The following is a 17984-nucleotide window of genomic DNA, read 5'->3' as shown; positions in this document are numbered from 1 at the left end:
TCGATCGAAGTCAGCATAGTTCACACCATCAACGACACACCATCAACGACACACCATCAACGACACACCATCAACGACACTCCTTCTGCACGCGCATGCCGACAAGGCATCGACCTCGGCAGACTACATTTCATCTTGCAAAACCGTGTCACACCTCCACCATAAAGTATCGCGACAGTACATCGATAAGTTACCCACCACTTTGAGGAATATCATCACGGCCTCTTGCTGAGGTCCTTGAATTTTGCACGAGCTCAGACATGCCATGACATTGTAGCGGAAAGGTAACAGAACTAGCAAAGCAAGTGAGGAAGCAAGGCAGCCAGCTCCATTCCTCGGCACAGCGCCATCGCCATGCCCGGCATACCTTCCAAGCCTAACAATATACCTTTGGCATCATCACTGCCAAAAGTCAGCTTCCGCAAAGTACCACCAGATGAAGCTTTGCTCTTCTCCATTCCACCCGGCATCGTTGACCCCCATGCCCTTCCATTCGGCTACCACGACGGCTCAGAGTTCGACAAGCCCGACCACTACATTCGCTACCTCGAGCCTATCGAGGGCGAGCTCAAGAAGCAAGTCGAATATGACATGGACGAGCAGGATCAGGAGTGGCTTGATGCGCTCAACTACGACCGCCGCAAAGAGGGCCTCGATACCATCTCTTACGAGATCTTTGAAATCATCTTTGATCAGCTTGAGAAGGAATGGTTCGGCCTCATGAAACGTGTTCCGCCCAAAGCACGCCATAGTGCAGGTGCAGATGCTGCTGGTGCAGATGACCAAGACGCCGACTCGGAAGATGGCGAGGATAGCAAGTGTGCCATCTGCGACGATGGCGAGTGCGAGAATTCCAACGCTATTGTCTTCTGCGACGGCTGCAACCTCGCCGTCCATCAGGATTGCTATGGGATCCCATACATCCCCGAAGGTCAATGGCTCTGTCGTAAATGCACTGTCTCGCCTGACCGTGCCGTCTCTTGCATCCTCTGCCCGCACGAAGGAGGAGCTTTCAAACAGACCACCACAGGCAAGTGGGCACATCTGCTCTGTGCCATGTGGATTCCAGAAACAGGCGTCAGTAACCCGGTCTACATGGAGCCAATCGACAGCATCGAACGCATCCCAAAAGCGAGATGGAAGCTGCAGTGTTACCTTTGCAGATACAGGATGGGCGCTTGCATCCAGTGCGACAATCGTTCTTGTTTCACTGCCTTTCACGTCACCTGTGCTCGCCAAGCAGGTCTTCTGTTTCGAACAGTACGCACGCGAATGGCGCATCACCTCTACGAGGATTTGGACAACAGCGATGATGAAGGCGCCGAAGTACTCCGTGCATGCTGCCATCGTCATATGCCCGCCGACATGCGCGATCAGTTCAAGATCGACTTCAGCAGGCCCGGTGCCCTCGACGACGACCGATCCGAGACCCACTATCGCGCATCTCCCTTCGCACGCACGAGAGAGCACTCGGTCGAGTCCGGCTTTGGTGCACCTTTGATCTCGGTTAGTCGTCGTAGCTCCATTGTCGGTGCTCCCGAGGGTGCTGCTGCATCCAACAATGATGCAAGAAGCTCGTCCAAATCGGCTCGCGCGTACAAGAAAAGCTTCAAGCCTGGTCCGCCTCTGGTACCCGCATACATCGCCAATCGCGTGCTCGAGTACATCACCAAGATCCATCTTCGCAAGAAGACAACGGCAGTCCAGCTCATTGCGAGGTATTGGTCTCTCAAGCGAGAAGCACGTCGAGGCGCTCCTCTGCTCAAGCGTCTGCATCTCGAGCCTTGGACCGCCTCTTCATCCAACAAAGAGCAGACCGAGGCACAAAAGGCCAAAAAGCTCCACTTTCTCCGCAGCATTCGTGGAGATCTGGAACGAGTCCGTATGCTCGTCGAGCAAGTCCGCAAGCGCGAGAAGGAGAAGTTGCGACAAGCGCAAGAGATCCGCAACTCGCTCGTAGAGCCTGTCTTCTTCCCATTCCATGCAGACTTGCGAGCGGCTATCTCCAAGTTTGAAGCCGTCGATCGATACGGCTTCTTTGCACAACCGGTCTCCAAAGTCGATGTGCCGGATTACTATGACATCGTCAAAGAGCCGATGGATTGGAGTGCAATCAAGGACAAGATTGCCAATAAGGTCTACGACTCAGTTGAGGAGATGCGACAGGATGTGCTCAAGATTGCTACCAACGCCATGACATACAACAAGGCAGATACCCCTTATCATAAGGCCGCCACCAAGGTTCTCAAGATGATACCCGACCTCTTCAAGCACTTGGCCGCAATCGAGTCGTCCCACCTTCACGTACAGCAGGACAAAGTGCAAAGACAGTCGAAGGAAGCACAGCAGCAAGATGAGGACGCAGATGGCGAGACGCAAGTGCAGACAAGTTCGGTAGTGTTGAGCGGTGAAACACCACGACTGCTGCTCGAGTTGGGACTTGAGCCTCCATCGGATCTGATCTCTTTATTGCAGAATTACAGCAAGATGGAGGATGAGGAACAGCTGGACATACGACAGCAAGCGTACGATCCATATCCCTTGCCGCCGTCTGTTCATCTCAAAGGGGAGGAAGATGGGCAGGCGGTAGGAGAAGGAGCAGAAGAGAGGGCTGCTCAGCCGGCCAGCAGTCGCAAGAGGCTAGCCATGCCGGTGGTCAACTTGATGGAAGACTTTGTGCAACAGATCTATGTTCCACCGCCGCCGCCAGCTTCCACACCTGCTTCGCCACCAGGAAAGGCGAAGGAGCAAGCTTCAAATGCAGCAGGCGTGGCAGGATCACCACAGAAGGCGCAAAAGACAGCACGCAAACGCAAGACGTTGGATGCACCACCACATGAACCGGCAGAAAGAAGGAGCATACGTCGATCTGCAGCGGCAGATGCTTTGCCTGAACCCAAAGCTTCGACTGCGACAGTTGAGCCAGTCGCTGCTACACCAGTACGCATTACTCGACGTGCGCAAAGTCATGTCTCCACCATATCTACCGCATCTGGACCCACAGCTGAAGCGGACGGGACTGATGCAAAGTCAGGTGCAAAGCCGCCACAGTCGACAGCAATGTCCAAATCGCTTTCGACACCAGCAGCCGCCAAGCCAAAAGATGGAGTGCAGCTCAAGGAAGATGTTGGCGCACATGATTCTTTCCTTCTCTTCAATACCGGTTGGGTTCTTCCGCCAGGCTCCAAGCGTCATCGCAATGCGGCTGCGAGACCAGAGATGATCGGACAACGACCACGCAAGGTCTCTGCTCCCGAGTCGCCTGGCCCTTCTGCCGTAGCAGCAGCAGCAGCAACAGCAAGCCTGGCGGTAGAACAGCAAGCGACGCCTTCGACACCACAGCAACGACCAAGATCTCGTACTGTGCCCTCGTCCAATTCGCGTCCGAGATCGACGTCGTCCATGAAGGGGAAGCAGCCGCAGAGCAGTGCACGCAAAGCGTCACGGGTGACGAGGCAGGTGAAGGATGAAGGTCAAGAAGGTGGAGAGGGTGGAGAGACTACGGGTAGCTCTCCGTTGACGTCGGATGACGAAGGTGACAAGCCTGTGAAGGCTGAAGCAGACGCAGAAGAAGCGGAGGGAATAAACGGCAATGGCAATGGAAGAGAGCCAAGGTCGTCGAAACGGGCACGAGAGCGTGAAGCGAGCCAAGGATCCGAAAGCAAATCAGAAGCAGAAGCTCGGGACACGCCCTCTGCTCTTCTCCGACGCAGCGCTCGTGTGCGCACAGCGTCGGCTGAGCCACCGACTTGGCCGTCGAATGCCAAGCGTCCACGTCTCAACCCATCGCCATCATCCTCATCTTCTATCGGCCATGAAGCGGACTTTGGCTCAAGTCCTCCAGCCAATGGCACCAAAGTATGGGCCAAAGTCGACACGTTCCCTTACTTCCCCGCCGTAGCTTACACCGACGAAAAGCTCATCCCGGGAGACATTCTCCGCAAACGTCCCGACATGGAAGACGTCGTAGCAGTCGAATTCTACGGTAGGCCCAAAACTTGGGGTTGGGTCGCTCGTACCAAACTCGCACACCTCTTCGCCGATGAGTCGATCGATGAGAAATACCTCAGACTAGCAGCAAAGAAAGGTCGGACGAAACAAGTGAAAGAAGCGTACGAAGATGCATTATCCCGCACCTAATCATGTATACTAAGTCAAGCGAATAAGTAGAAACATCAACATCCAACTAACGATAACGACGAGTATTGCTGACAGAGTGAACCAGCCCATACTTCTGGCTTTCTTAGAGTAGATACCCAAGCGGCCACGCGTGCGTGTGATTAGGTTTAGGTTTTGGCCGAGGTCGGTGTCAGCTTTTTCGAGTAGGAGACGGTCGCGTTCGAGAGAATCTGCGAAGGCGAGCGAGTTGGATTTCAGGAGGGAAGCCATGCGGAGGAGTTCTGATGAGAGGGCTTCGTGAGTTGCTCGGTCGGATTGGAGGATGGTGGTGTCTCCTCCTGCGGCAGCGGTGGAAGGGGCAGAGGCGGTGGAAGGGGGAGGGGGATAGGTGGTGGAGGATGAGGATGATTTGGGTGCTTTTTCGTATTGTGCAAGTTCCTCCTCCTCTTGTTCTTTGGAGAGGCCTGCGAGGGGGTGGGATGTGGACTTGGGTTTGAAGAGGTGGGTTTCTGGATCGGTTAGGATGGAAGATGTTTCTGATGCCGCATCATCTTCGTCGTCTTCGGTGCCGAGGGTGGAAGGTGAAGCCTCATCGTCGTCTTCGAGTGCGGATAGGGTTTGTTGCTTCCAGTATTCGTAGCTTCTTTCTTGCGCGCTTGCTGCAGTTGCGCTTGCTGTTGGCGTGGCAGTTGAAACCTGTGGCTTGATGGGAGCAGTAAACATGCCACCACTCATCTCTTGAGCTCCGGAAAGGGAGATCAAGCGCAGCAGCGACTCGACAATGTCCACGTTCTGCAGTGTTTTCGCTAATGCTTCAGCTGCTTTCCTCTCCGACCTATGTTGCTGGAGCTGTGCCGAGAGAGATCGAAGGTTGGTTTGCAGCGTGAGAGTGGTCCAGAACAGTTGAGGGTCATCATTACCGCTGGACAAGGAGTTAGATAGTTGTGAGTGAAGCTCGTCGACGTTTGCTGTGAGATGTGCGGTGCGCTGTAAAAGGGCGTTCAGGTCCGTGCTTGCAGGGTGAGAAGAGCTCGTTGAGGTTGAGCATGACGCATGGACTTGCGAGAGGTATTGCTGGAATTGATTCCGCGCATTGGCTGAGATAGGGATATTGTGCATGATGGCCATTGTGCCTGATCTGCAGCGCTGCGAAAGGGTTGCTTTAGGAATGCGGAGGTTATGGATAGAGGAAGAGTGGGAGGTAGGTGTCGAGGTGGAGCTGGCCACAGTTGAAGTAGATAAAAGCTACACAAAGCGTAGAGACTGCGAAGGTAGTGCTTACGGCCGAGTAAAAGGCTTGAGCATCTGAGCACGGACCACATGTGTCACAACCTACTCAAGACAAATGCTTTGTTATGCTCCGCAGTCGATGCGGCTCTCTGCCGCTCTTCTTTTGTATATATAGACTCCTTCTCACTCCTCGTTCTCTCTCTCTCTCCCTCTTACAATCATCATCATCAATCATACGAAAACTTCAACTGCCACCTCTTGTATAACGCACAGACCTCGGATCTCGGCGGCCAAATTCTTAAACACTGTTAGATTCCCGGGAGCTTCTTGTCACGTGCGTTGCGCAAGAATGAGAGAAATGTGTCAAAAAAGTCTCCTTCAAGCTTTCTGACTCGCTTGAGCTCTGAAAGCTTCTTATCCAACACTCTTGTCCCACAACCTCATTCTACACCACGTCAGCATCCTACATCATCTCAAAGAGCACCCTTCTCTAGCTCTTTTCATGTCCCTCTTGCGGCCTTTCGTCCGTACAGCCTTCTCGCTACACTCTTTTGCATCAAGACCCGCTCCAATTTTCGCGCAAAAGCGCTGCTTCACCAACCAGCAAGTGCCTCCCGAGCAACTTCTCAAATACCTACGATCCGGTTCAGCCATGTCTTCCACCGACACCAACGCCGATCAGAAGATCGCCTCCCTCCAAGCCGCTCGCACTGAACAAGATGCCAAGGTGCAAGAGCTCCGCGCTGCCAACGCCGAGCAGTCTACCCTTAAGGCTGAAATCGGCAAGCTTAAAAAGCTCCAACATCAACTCGCCCAACTCGGCATTGGCGGCTCTTCCAAAGCTGGCTCCTCCAAGCAGGAGGTCAAGTTCACCCTGAAAACCCCCAAGGGAACTCGCGATTGGGAACCTCTCGCCATGTCTCTGCGCAAACGAATCTTCAGCACGATCGAACAAGTCTTCTCTGCCCATGGTGCAGTTACAATCGACACACCCGTTTTTGAGCTCAAAGAGATTCTATCTGGAAAATACGGCGAGGATTCTAAGCTCATCTACGACCTTCAGGATCAAGGTGGTGAACTTTGTTCCTTGCGATACGATCTTACCGTCCCTTTTGCGAGGTTTGTTGCGATGAACCCAAGCGAACACGGTAACATTAAGCGATACCACATTGCTAAAGTCTACCGTCGCGATCAACCCGCTATGTCGAAGGGCAGATTTAGGGAGTTTTATCAGTGCGATATTGATATTGCCGGTGTTTATGATCCCATGCTTCCCGATTCGGAAGTGCTTTGCATCCTTGTAGAAGCACTGGATGCTTTGGGTATCGAGGGTTTCACTGTCAAAATCAACCACAGGAAGATCTTGGATGGTATCTTTGACATCTGCGGTGTTCCCGCCGATAAGATCCGTACGATCAGTAGCGCTGTTGATAAGTTGGACAAATCTCCTTGGGCCGAGGTGAAGCGCGAGATGACCGTGGATAAGGGTCTCGCAGAGGATGTTGCGGACAAGATCGGAGAGTATGTCAAGTTGAAAGGTGGAAAGGATTTATTGGAGAAACTGAAGCAGGATGAAGTTATGATGGCACACAAGGTTGCTTCGCAGGGTGTTAGGGATATGGAGCTGTTGTTCGACTATTTGGACGTCTATGGGATTGCGGATAGGATGAGTTTCGATTTGAGTTTGGCAAGAGGACTGGATTACTACACGGGCTTGATTTATGAGGCCGTGACTGCAGCTAGTGCTCCTCCTGGCTTCAACCGCTCTGACTCTGCCGCTGCTGCGGGTGGTGAAGAGAAGAAGAAGCCTAAGAGCAAGAAGAAAGGTGCTGATGGAGAAGAAGAGGTTGATGAATCCACCGTCGGTGTGGGATCGATTGCTGCTGGAGGACGTTACGACAACTTGGTTGGTATGTTCTCTGGTTCCAAGAAAGCCGATGCAGTCCCTTGTGTTGGTGTATCCATCGGAGTCGAGCGAGTGTTCGCAATCATGATGCAGCGTCTTAAGGAGAAGGAAGCTAAGGGTGAACGTACTTCTGTTCGATCTAAGGAGGTTGATGTTTACCTCATGTCCGTTGGAGAAGGGTTGTTGAAAGAGCGTATGCAGGTGACAAAGATGCTCTGGGATGCAGGGATCAAGGCCGAATTCATGCACAAGGCTAAGCCCAAGTTGCCTGCTCAATTTGGTGTGGTTGACAAGGAGGGTATTCCTTTCGCTGTGATTCTTGCACCGAACGAGTGGAACGGAGAGACAAGAAAGGTCAGGGTCAAGCAGCAGAAGGGTAAGGATAGCGATGAGGGTCAGGGTCAGGGTGAGCTCGTAGACCTTAAGCAGTTGATCGAGTACTTGAAGGGATTGGGCGCCGGTCAGGGCGTTACTCCGTTGGCTGAACGCAAGAGCATTATCTAGATTCAGAGCTTTCTTGCCTAATTTGCAACATCAGAACGCTTGTCGAAGGATCCAGGTATAGGATCCAGGTATGTGCATCTTTTTGTCTTTGTGTGTTGGCGAGGTTACGATCAGTGAGAATGGCAATCTGAGCGGGCCCGAGATGCGAGAGAGTCGAGGCAGGCAGAGAGGCGTGTTGCTCGAGATCAACAGCAAGACGATATCTTTGCGATTGTTCGTGCGCTCTCAAGCATGACTAGCAGTCATCACATGAGCTCTTACTAGGCCACATTTGAGAAGTTCTTTCTAGGATTTCGATTACAGAGCGGGGTTTGAGGTTACGGCTATGGTACAAGGACTGGAGGCTGGACGGTGTGCTCGGAAAGCTCGATCTAGAGCATGCCACCTCGAAGCGCAAGTACCAACTGTTGAAGGAAGCCAGAGTGAAGAAAGAAAGAGAGAGACTGTCAGCGCACTGTGTTCATTTCCCGCCCTTGTGGCCCACGCCGCTATGGCATCAGGAGGGTGAACTTACATGAAGAACACTTCCGCCTTCGACGCCAAAGTCTTTGGCTGTCTTTTCGTCGTGCCTGATCAGGTTGTGATGGAAACATGTCAAATATGCGTCAGCGAAAGTCCAAAGGAGATGTTCGAGTCAGACTGATTGTGAGGAAGCGGTGCTTACATCTGCTTTCCACCGAAAATAAGGCGTTGCTGTGCTGGTGGGATGCCTTCTTTTTCCTCGACACGCTCTTTGATGCGCTGAATCTTGTCGGTTTGTTCGATATCCAACTCGATCTCTGTATTGTTGAGCCATGCAGCGGGAGTGTTTTCGTTCAAATTCAACATGAATGGTCTGTAGGCGAAGTGAGAGGTTTAGGAGAACGGGCTTGAGCAGGTGGTAACTTACCCTTGCCGGTAAGGGTCTTGACTTTGATCAACATATTGAACAGCTACTTTGCTTGCGTAGAGGCTGGTGCGAAGAGGATGGTGGAAGACGAACAACAAGACACGACAAGGGTCTTTGTTGAGAGTTGCTGCGCACACGCCTTCGATCCCACAATGTGGAGTTCTCTCTTCCGATCTCCCGATTTCTGGCAGCCTTTGATTTTTCCCAAAATTGTTTTTCAAGTCGCCCTAACACCCTGCTCAATTTTCAGTCAATTGACCAAGAGTCACCATGCAGCACGTCGTCGCCACGCGAAGCCTTGGCCAAGCCCGGTAACGCTACTGTAACTCACGGCGCTATTCGGCAGCTTTTAGTCGCCGATCCCCAATTTTGCCTCCCCTCTTCATCCTCTTACCCCTTTGGCCTCGCTCCACCAACCCTTACCCTCACAGTCGCCATTGGCCCAAAATCCGAAGTTGAAAAGATGGTTTAAGGGTTACATTGCGAGTGTGCTAAAAGACAAATAGAGCGCGGCGAACTCACTGAACTCGAGTATTGTCCATGTGTGTGTGTATGTGTGGAAAACAAGATGAAGCACATTGGTGTCCATAAAAGCATGGCATCTTGACTGCTAGCATATGCTAGTCAAGATCCCTGTAGGAGTCAACGAGCGCTCTACATGCGTCTGTGAGGATCAAAGTTGTCCGAGAGACCATCGTTGCTTCCGGGCACAGCGAGACCTGTTGGCAACTCGGACCTTGATGCGTCTCCAAAGTTGGGAGACGGTCCAAATCGACCGGTATGCGTGTTTACAGGCGCTGTTCGGAAGCTACTTCCATTGTTTCCGTAGCCAGATGTGGCACTGCCGGCGTTGGTGAGTTCGGCAAGATTCATGCTGTTGCCGTCCATGCCGTCCATCGGATGTGGCAGTTGTTGCGAAGGGACCAGCTGTCGTTGAGGTGGTGAGATGGGTGAGAGGATGAGTGACGCGCTTCCTGCAGAGCCTGAGCCCATCATCTGTGGGGCAGGCATGCGCGTGCTGTTAAAGTTGGTATACCCTCGTGAGCCATCGAAATAAGTGCTGCTAGACGATCCTCCAGCCATCGCGTCAGGGCCAGGCCAGTGACTGCCCGCATAAGAGCTCGAGGCGTTCGACTGCGTATCGTCGAACAAGTTGGATTGGCGAGGACTTTCCTGCTTCATGAATGAGGTAGGTCGATCACTGTACGGGTGCATACGGTTGTTGCTGTACGAAGCGACGGAATGACCCTCGCTCGAAGAGGTACTGCCCGAAACTGAACGACCGTAGTGGATGGGTGCTTGCAGGTCACCACGTTCCCTTCTGTTTCCGTAGTTGGTCTTGCGCGCAATCAAGTCTCTGCCGACTTGATTGTGCATGCTCGAAGGACTCTGATTGTTCGTTAGGCGGTGCGTTTCAGCTCCACTCTTCCTATCTGCGATGTAAGCAGACGAAGCGTTTCCCCGGGGTGAGTAGCGCTCCTGGTATCCGCCCGAGAAGGAGCCATCAGTTTCCTTCTTGCTAGGCGAGTGGCCATCGGAAGGGCTGCGGTCGCTATTCTGGCTGGCTGCAGCTTGCTTGGCCGTCTTGCCCTTCTTCTTAGGACGATACCTATAGGTCGGGTACATCCTTTGATGGGCGAGCTTCTTCTCATCAGCCAACGCCTCGAACTTCTGCTTGACGACGCTCGTCTCGTTCTGCCACATCTGTGAGATCATCTTGGAGATCTCAGCTTGTGATTTCGGCTTCTCGGATGACCCCGAGCGCGATCGTTCGTTGCGGCTCTGCTGAATCTCCCTGAACTTTTCTGAGCGATACAGAATCCAGGCATTCGGAGGTCGAGGTGTGTGCGGCTCGGCGGCTTCAGCACGGCCTGAATCCTTGCGCTGCGCGTCGGACAAGCCTTGCGAGAAGTGAGGTTGGCGAGGCGAGTGGGGATGGAAGCCGTACTGCGCCGTAGCATGGTGCATACCCATCGGTTGAGAGCTGACCAGGTCGCCCCCGATCTGCATGCCAAGCGAGTACTGCTGCTGTTCCGATGGATGATGAAGGTGATGAGGATGGTAGTTATGTTGTTGATACCGGTAGTGCTGACCCTGCTGATGATGCTGGTGCTCCTGGAAAGGTTGTGAAGATTGGCTGGCGTGCGAAGATGACTGAGCCTCGTCCGAATAGTGCAATTGTGGATGAGAAAGAGCGCCGCCGTACTGGCTCAAAACTTGCGAATCACTAGCGGACTGGCTGTGCATGCTATGAAGCAAGGAATTAGAAGAAGCATCCGCACGACTACCTGTGCTGGTGTGATCATACGACGATGTCAAGGAAGGGAGCAAAGAAGAGCCGTCCAACAAGGGAGCGTAGCGGCCGAAGGTCTCTGATTGAGACACGCCTGAGGTCAGATCGCTATACCCTTGTCGCGCCTGTCCTGCACCTCGATCATCATACTGACCAGCGCGGGAAGGCCCAGATCCGAGACCATATCCCTGTTGCGCCATACTAGAGTGTAACGAGCTTGTGCCTCTTGGTATCTGAGCAAGGCAAGGTGTGAGTAGCAGCATTGTAGACGAGAGCAAGGAGCATCGAGCAGGATGCGATACATATAAAGGAAGAGTAAGGAGAAGAAAGATGTCAGCACCCTAATCATATCAAGACATGCATTGACACTATCAATGCATTTTGCCAGAATGCAGGAAGAGATTCACCTGCTGCATTCTACGAAAGAGAGTGAAGTGCGGAAGAAAGCAGCCGCGAGAACAATGCGTAGAAGAGTATGCCGAAGCGCATCAAGCCTTTAGCGCAGAACAGCGAATGCAGGACTCGGCCGCCTCTTCATCTCGCTGCACTGCGTCTACAAAAGGCTTCACAAAAGGGCGTATCATAACGGAATGTGGAGACGTACACCCGAGCTCGATACTTACAGATTCGGAAATGCTCCAATTAGGCCGCTGTGGTTTGTTATACTTGCTTTTTTTGTGGTTGCGTTGTATGACATACGGATGAACGCGAAGAGGTGAGTGGAAGGTGCACAAAGTGCAGAGAGTGAGATGGAGTACGGAAGGAAAGAAGGAAGGAAGGAAGGAAGGAAAGAAGGAAGGAAGGAGTTAGATTCTTGTCCCCACAATACCATTCGCTTGGCGCATGAGTCGAAAAAAGGCACCGACTGCTTCAAAAGGGGAAAAGGCGATGCGCATCAATTGTCGCCATTCCGTCCTGTAGCATCACCGCGCACTGCGACAAGAGCACTGTCAAGTTTTCACTGCGCAGCCAATGGGGGTTGCAGCCAAGACTTGGGCAAGGCATGTAGCGATGTTCCCCCCACCGACCGAATTGCTGGGCCAACCAGAGGTCTAAAAAAGGGGTATACCTTATGAAGCTTTCTGCGCCCACGTCGAGATGACAAAGACGATGGATGTGGGAGAAAGGAAGGTGGCCGACTTACAATAAAGGCCTTGAAATTACTTCCATGTCAGCAGTGCCGTTCCGTTCGGTTTATTGAATGGTGGTGACGTAGAGCCGACTCCAAGTGGTCGAGACGGGATTGCTGCAGAGGGCGTTTCTCTCGGAGCAGAAAGACAAGGGTGGAAATGAATGCAGATAAGGCTGAAGACGAAGATGGTGATGAAGTTGAAGTGAAAGGCGAAGGCGAAGGCGAAGGCGAAGGTGAAGATGAAGGTGGTAGTTGCAATGCAAGAACGCCGGTCGGTGGTGACAAGACGCACCGGAAACGGTTCTGCCGAGCAAGCGTCGAAGAGTGGTTCGTGTGGGCAGAAGTCTGTGCGCTTCGCTCTTCAAACTTTTCGCTTGGCTCAAGGCGATTTGAGCAGGAACGTGCGGCGAATCGACGAGTGAGCTTGCCCAGCAGTATTAGCCGCTGTAATGGAAGCGTGATAGGGTAGATATGGAAGACAGAAAAGTAGTACAGATGATGACGCCTTCTAAGCGATGAGGTTGTTGGAGGGTGAGCGACGGGTTTCAAAGGAGATGAAAGATAAGGACGTATGAATAGGAATGATGATTGTGTAACAATAAGCTACAGTCTACGAAAAGTTGACTTCAGCGGCTAGAATGCAGCTGCTTCTACAGCCTGTAAGGAGCGCCTAGCCTGGAGCGTCGGATTTGGGCAGACACAATGCAAGTGAAATCTAGTATGCAACCTGTTCGACGCTACTCCTGGTTTTGCAATCTGCTCGACAGAATTAAAGGATCTGTGCAGTCTAGAGCCGATAAAACTAACAAGGGAAGCAGGGACGCGCAGCTTAAGCAGTCTGGTGGGAACACTGAAGACCGATCTGAAAGAACGAGGTGTACTGCTGGCCGCGTCCAGGAAGACCAAAACTGATCGAAATACACAGGTGCAAGGCTGTGGAAAAGGAAGAGGAGAGGAGGAGGAGGAGGAGGAGGAGGAGGAAGAGGAGGAGGAGATTCCAAAGATGCAAGTCAGGTGGGATTGTGGTTGCAGGAAAGGATGAAAGGGTAGGAGGCGTGGGTGAAAGTGAGGACCAGGAGTAGGTCGGATCGGAGCCGAGGATTGAGTGAGGAGGCTGATGGGCAGGCACGTCGGTAGGGTGGGCGGGTGGTCGGGATGAGCACAGATGAGTAGGTCAATGACAGGTGGATCATGCAGGCAACTATCGCGCGAAACAATGGAGGCAAGAGTTTTGTGTCCATGACGACGACGGTGTTCAGCCCTCACGTCGCATCACCAGGTTCTCTTCCGGTGAAGGGCATAGGAAACAACAGAACCGAACAAATGGTCCTTGGTGTTGGTGATACCTGGACACCCCTCGTGGCTGTGCCGTCGGATGCTGCCAAGTGGGGATTAAGCATCTCTATGGAAACGAGTGTGGAGGGAAGGGATGGAAGGGTTCAGGTTTTTTAACACTTGGACAGTGGACAGCAAGGTACGATAGAGTATGTACATTGGCTTGACAAAACTTCCAAAGGAAAACAAGGAATTGGGTCGACGATGAAAAGGGGGGGGGGGGGACAAGAAGCACATGAACAAAAGACAAGAGGATCGCTGGCGAAACTATGTAATTAGGATAGAACGATAGCCACAACAGCATCTGCATTACTTGTGTGTGCTGTACGAAGCGACGTCGTGTCGCGTCGTTCAAGTTTGCAAGTCAAAAAAACCAAAAATCAAAAAACCAAAAACCAAAAACCAAAAACCAAAAACCAAAAACCAAAAACACCACAATGCTCGCTGAACTGAGCTGATTGAACTGCAGTCCTGGGTTGTTGCTTTTTTAAACGAACACCTCTCGATGGACAGTATCTGTTGTACCATGATGGTGAGCTCTTCTCGGGTCTGGTTCGGTGCTCTTCAGCACCGAGAAGCGAGAGTCCGACTTGCCATCTGCTCGAAGGTCTTGCTGCTTTCTTTTTCGACAAATTCGAACTGTTTCACTTTGCTCCCCGTTTGTGTCATTTTGGGTATTGTTGTTGCGATGAGTGCAGCTTCAATAATGACTTCTGACTGCGACTTTGGGTGCGACTCCTTGTCGCTTCTATGCAGATTTTGCGGCCTATGAACGCAACTCCAGTGTTTGGACTAATGGGAGAGAGTAGATGGGAAAGCAGGAACACGCAGAAGGGCAAGGTGATGCAATGCCACGGATTTAAGAGGATTAACGTCGCATAAATGGCTCAGCAAAACGGCGCCACCCCGAATCCGAAGAGCGCATGGCTGCATGTTTCAGTCTCAAGTATTCGTCTTTTGAATCGGCCTAGAATAATGGGTTCCGACGGGTGACTGTGTCGGGACAAGGTTGATCCCGACAATACGACCTCGCCAGCAGAGAGACTAGCGGCCTGCCAATGACTCTATCCCGGAGGTATTTGCCGGTGTCGCTACCAACCTCGGGTAAGCGGGATTGTGAAAGTGGCTGACGGAATTTGAAAAAGAAAAGACAAAAGAAAAAAGAAAAAAAGAAAAAAAGAAAAAAAGAAAAAAAGAAAAAAAAAGAAAAAAAAAAAGAAAAAAAAAAGAAAAAAAAAAAAAAAGAGAGGCAGGAGCCAGTCTAACGCAGTTGGTCCCGAGAAGTCGGGCCAACCTATTGCTTACCGCCCTCCTGGACAACTCGAATCTCGTGTCCACAAGCCTAATTTTAGAACTTCTCGGATGCGCGAGGGGTAGAAACAGCAGCATCAGCCACACCAAAACAAGTCACCCCATTCAAGTGTTGAGCAGAGGGCATTCCGCTGAGCGTCACTCTGGCTCGCACGAGCTAAGCACAGCAGTCCTCATCGCCATTAGACCTGCGGATCATCAACAAACCCTTGCCCAATGCCGGTTGCCGCCCAAACATTCAATCGCAACGTCTCGATACGATGAGCGGTGGCTGCTCCTGCTTTTTGCTGTAGGCGCAAGGGGAGGAATGGCAAAATCGAGGTTCGCATCAAGCCAAGATTTCTCTGGCTCTTTTGCACAGTGGCCAGCTTGCATGCTTGCAAGCTAGATCCGGGAAGGCGAGGTTTTGTCGAGCCAACCAAACAGACAGAACAATATATGTGCCCTGAAACCACGTCAACGTAGATGTAACCCTAACCCTAACCCAGACCGAGAAACAGAGCGGTATAATGACATCCTTCTTCCGCCTTTGTTCTCCAAATCTAGCGTCTCCTCGAATCTGCAACGTGACAGACGAGTAGACGGGTCCCACATCAACTTAGTGTCTAAGGGACCTGGAAATTTGAACACCGACGATACCGCCGAGAAATCCGACTCCCCCGTTCCGGTTCGAGTTGCCACGTTTTCATAGCGGCCATCGATCCATTCACAGCCGCATTTTTCGCATCGGCATTGTTGTTCGGTAGAAGCAAACACACCATTCGTTAGTGTCCCCACCTATCGCTCTCCCGACTCTTGCCGTTGATCTAATGTTAAAAGCATCAGTTAGCATCGATTTGGCAACAGGCAGATAGCTTGCCTACTGCAACATACACTGCATGCATCACTTCCTTTGTGAATCCGAGGTTCTTTGTGAGTTTGCATTGTATTTCAGCGAGACTTTGCGCAAAAGGTTCGCGTTCACAGTCGTTTCCTCGGAACCAATGTCGGAATGCGAATGGTGTGACAGCTTGTGTGATTTTGCCGAGACTGGTTGCAGGAAACCAAGCGATTGTGCATTGGCTGGGCCCAATCAAGAAGGACGAGTCAAGGAGCGCGCTACTGCTTGTGCATGTGCGCACAAGGCGACCACGTGATTTTTTTTTGCATTAGGGCGCCACAAAGCAGAGCCCGATCGAGAAAGACTATTGTATGATGCGCGGCAAGCTTCTGCTCATACACTACTCAAGTTCGCAATCCAGCCTCCTCGTCAGTCATTGCCGAGGAAAGAGCTCTGGCTGCGGAATCGTCCTTGGCGTTCTTTATTGCAAATGCTGTTCGCGCGCTCGACCAAATGCGATCGGAAACAATGATGCCAGGCCCATATTGTGCTGATCAACACCGCCTCGTACCTTTCGCTCTTCTATGAACGTCCGGCACGCATGATGTCAGGTTGAACATACCCATCAAAGTCTCGTAGCCACGTCATCTGCGCCACAAAGCCCGGATTCGGTCTGGTCGCAGCCGATGAAACCCATGAAACCCCCGGTCGGTCCAGTCCCGGAGCGTCTTAGGTTAGGATCTGTATCAGTAGCAGTAGGTGATGCATCGGGCTAGAACTTACGATGGCATCTGAGACGTGCTTTCGCTTGACAAAGGATAATCCATCGGCATTCTGTCTAGAACAGCCACCGGCAACCTGGATGCAAGCACCTTTTTAGAACTTAGTCTCTACTCGACTGGACAGTACACTGTACCGTTCCTGTAGCTTGGCGAGAACATGTGGCCACCAATTGCAAGGGGCACCTGTGTTGGGCTCTAAACACTGCCACATGTCAGTCATCGATCTGAACAACGTGAAAGCACACTGCCTGATAGCTCGCAGCCGACGCACGAGGACCGCTGCTTGTTCCCGGACATCAGAGCTCGCACCCAGATTTTTTCTGAACGAAGGTATAGGCAGCATGATAGGAGAGTCGTTGATTGGTGCGTCTATCATTCGACAAGGTTGCGATAGCTTATTGTGTCGGCGCCACAAATGTCATTTGCAGCTGGAGTGCTGGAGTGCTGGAGTTCGGCTCGCTCATTGTTCCTTCTTTTTGCTCTATTGTTGGGCCCAAGTGTTACCGCGATAGGCCATGCAACGCTCGCATTATGGACGGCACGCTCTTCATGCACCGGACTTGGCTTGACTGATCATGCCGTGCAGGTGATTGGTTTGCATGTTGTAATGATTGAGAGTGCTTTCACGGTGTTGCAGACCAGGTGAGATGTCAACGCTTGTGCCATAGCACCACGTCGTCCTTGCCAAACTTAGTCCGGCTGGGTTCGCACCATTGGTTCGCAGACCTGAGTCTGAATTCGTCTGGCAGTTGCGAGTTGAAGCCGAAACCGTGGGGACCGACTGTAACCGGTGCTATTGTGACAAGAAGAGCATCAATGAGTTGTGGCTGCCTCATCAAACTGTCAATCACGGCAGCACCTCCTTCCACCATAAGTCGATGTATGCCTGCCTCGTGGATGTACTTCAAGAGCGTCTTCCAATCAGGCAGAACATTTGACTCCTCCTGACTGACTTGAATGATCTCGACACCGGCATCTTCGAGCACCTTTCTTCGTCCCGCACTAGCGGCATTCGAGGCCAAGACGAGAGGTTGTCGACCCACACCGGCATTGTAGTTGCGGACGAGTTTGCTGTCAGCAGGCATTCGTAAGCTCGAGTCCAGAACGATTGGTCGTGGCAACTGCGACACTGGAGGCGGTTGCGAGAGCAAGCGTGCATTGAGTTGAGGGTTATCGTTGAGGACTGTACCAATTCCCACCAGGATTCCATCGTGCAGAGTTCTGAGTTTATGGGTCATGAGCATGCTTTCAGACCCACTCAAAGCAAGCTGAGTTTTGCCAGCGCCTGCGATCTTGCCATCCTGAGACTGAGCGAATGTCAGTGTCACATGCGGTCGTCGATGGTCAGCATTGCTTGCAAAATGCAGGCTCTCCTGCAGGAAAGCGCTCGCATGCTGTTCGGCAGCCAGATCCGAATGCATCGGAAGCGAATTGTCGCAGCTGATTGTCTCTTTTCTTCCCTGGTCAGAAGCTGACGAAGAATGAGAGCAACCAGGATGTGGTTTTAGCAGCTTCTTGGCGTGGCGTGGGAATTGGAGGCCTAGATGCTCGCAATCCGCGGCTTGCTATGGTCATTTACCTAGAGCGCAGCGGCTCCTAGGATGAGCTTGCTTGCTTGCTTGCTTGCTTGCTTGCTTGCTTGCTTGCTTCGACTCGGGAGTTA

The 17984-nt window shown here is 52.1% G+C and overlaps 7 protein-coding genes across 7 annotated transcripts; 3 read left to right on the top strand and 4 right to left on the bottom strand.

Moving 5' to 3' along the window:
- Positions 1-354: 354 nt before the first annotated feature.
- On the top strand, positions 355-4140 carry UHO2_06325 (uncharacterized protein; the record flags this gene model as incomplete). The annotated part of the gene is made up of 1 exon (XM_041556333.1): positions 355-4140. The coding sequence occupies one exon, from the start codon at positions 355-357 to the stop codon at positions 4138-4140; it is 3786 nt and encodes a 1261-aa protein (XP_041412267.1).
- A 9-nt stretch (positions 4141-4149) lies between these two features.
- UHO2_06324 (uncharacterized protein) lies at positions 4150-5247 on the bottom strand (the record flags this gene model as incomplete). Its single annotated transcript, XM_041556332.1, has 1 exon — positions 4150-5247. The coding sequence occupies one exon, from the start codon at positions 5245-5247 to the stop codon at positions 4150-4152; it is 1098 nt and encodes a 365-aa protein (XP_041412266.1).
- Positions 5248-5851: 604 nt separating this feature from the next.
- Positions 5852-7759, top strand: UHO2_06323 (putative HTS1 - histidine--tRNA ligase, mitochondrial; the record flags this gene model as incomplete). The annotated part of the gene is made up of 1 exon (XM_041556331.1): positions 5852-7759. The coding sequence occupies one exon, from the start codon at positions 5852-5854 to the stop codon at positions 7757-7759; it is 1908 nt and encodes a 635-aa protein (XP_041412265.1).
- A 371-nt stretch (positions 7760-8130) lies between these two features.
- Positions 8131-8682, bottom strand: UHO2_06322 (putative NEDD8 precursor - Ubiquitin-like protein; the record flags this gene model as incomplete). The annotated part of the gene is made up of 4 exons (XM_041556330.1): positions 8131-8163; positions 8274-8328; positions 8424-8538; positions 8649-8682. 4 exons carry the CDS (start codon positions 8680-8682, stop codon positions 8131-8133), a joined length of 237 nt encoding a protein of 78 aa, XP_041412264.1.
- Positions 8683-9302: 620 nt separating this feature from the next.
- On the bottom strand, positions 9303-11141 carry UHO2_06321 (uncharacterized protein; the record flags this gene model as incomplete). Its single annotated transcript, XM_041556329.1, has 1 exon — positions 9303-11141. The coding sequence occupies one exon, from the start codon at positions 11139-11141 to the stop codon at positions 9303-9305; it is 1839 nt and encodes a 612-aa protein (XP_041412263.1).
- Positions 11142-12230: 1089 nt separating this feature from the next.
- Positions 12231-12542, top strand: UHO2_06320 (uncharacterized protein; the record flags this gene model as incomplete). The annotated part of the gene is made up of 1 exon (XM_041556328.1): positions 12231-12542. The coding sequence occupies one exon, from the start codon at positions 12231-12233 to the stop codon at positions 12540-12542; it is 312 nt and encodes a 103-aa protein (XP_041412262.1).
- A 4429-nt stretch (positions 12543-16971) lies between these two features.
- On the bottom strand, positions 16972-17742 carry UHO2_06319 (uncharacterized protein; the record flags this gene model as incomplete). Its single annotated transcript, XM_041556327.1, has 1 exon — positions 16972-17742. One exon carries the CDS (start codon positions 17740-17742, stop codon positions 16972-16974), a length of 771 nt encoding a protein of 256 aa, XP_041412261.1.
- Positions 17743-17984: the final 242 nt, after the last annotated feature.

This window comes from Ustilago hordei, assembly GCF_900519145.1.
Source record: "Ustilago hordei strain Uho2 genome assembly, contig: UHO2_contig_18, whole genome shotgun sequence".
Lineage (NCBI taxonomy): Eukaryota > Fungi > Basidiomycota > Ustilaginomycetes > Ustilaginales > Ustilaginaceae > Ustilago > Ustilago hordei.
This window is presented reverse-complemented; position numbering and strand designations above follow the sequence as displayed.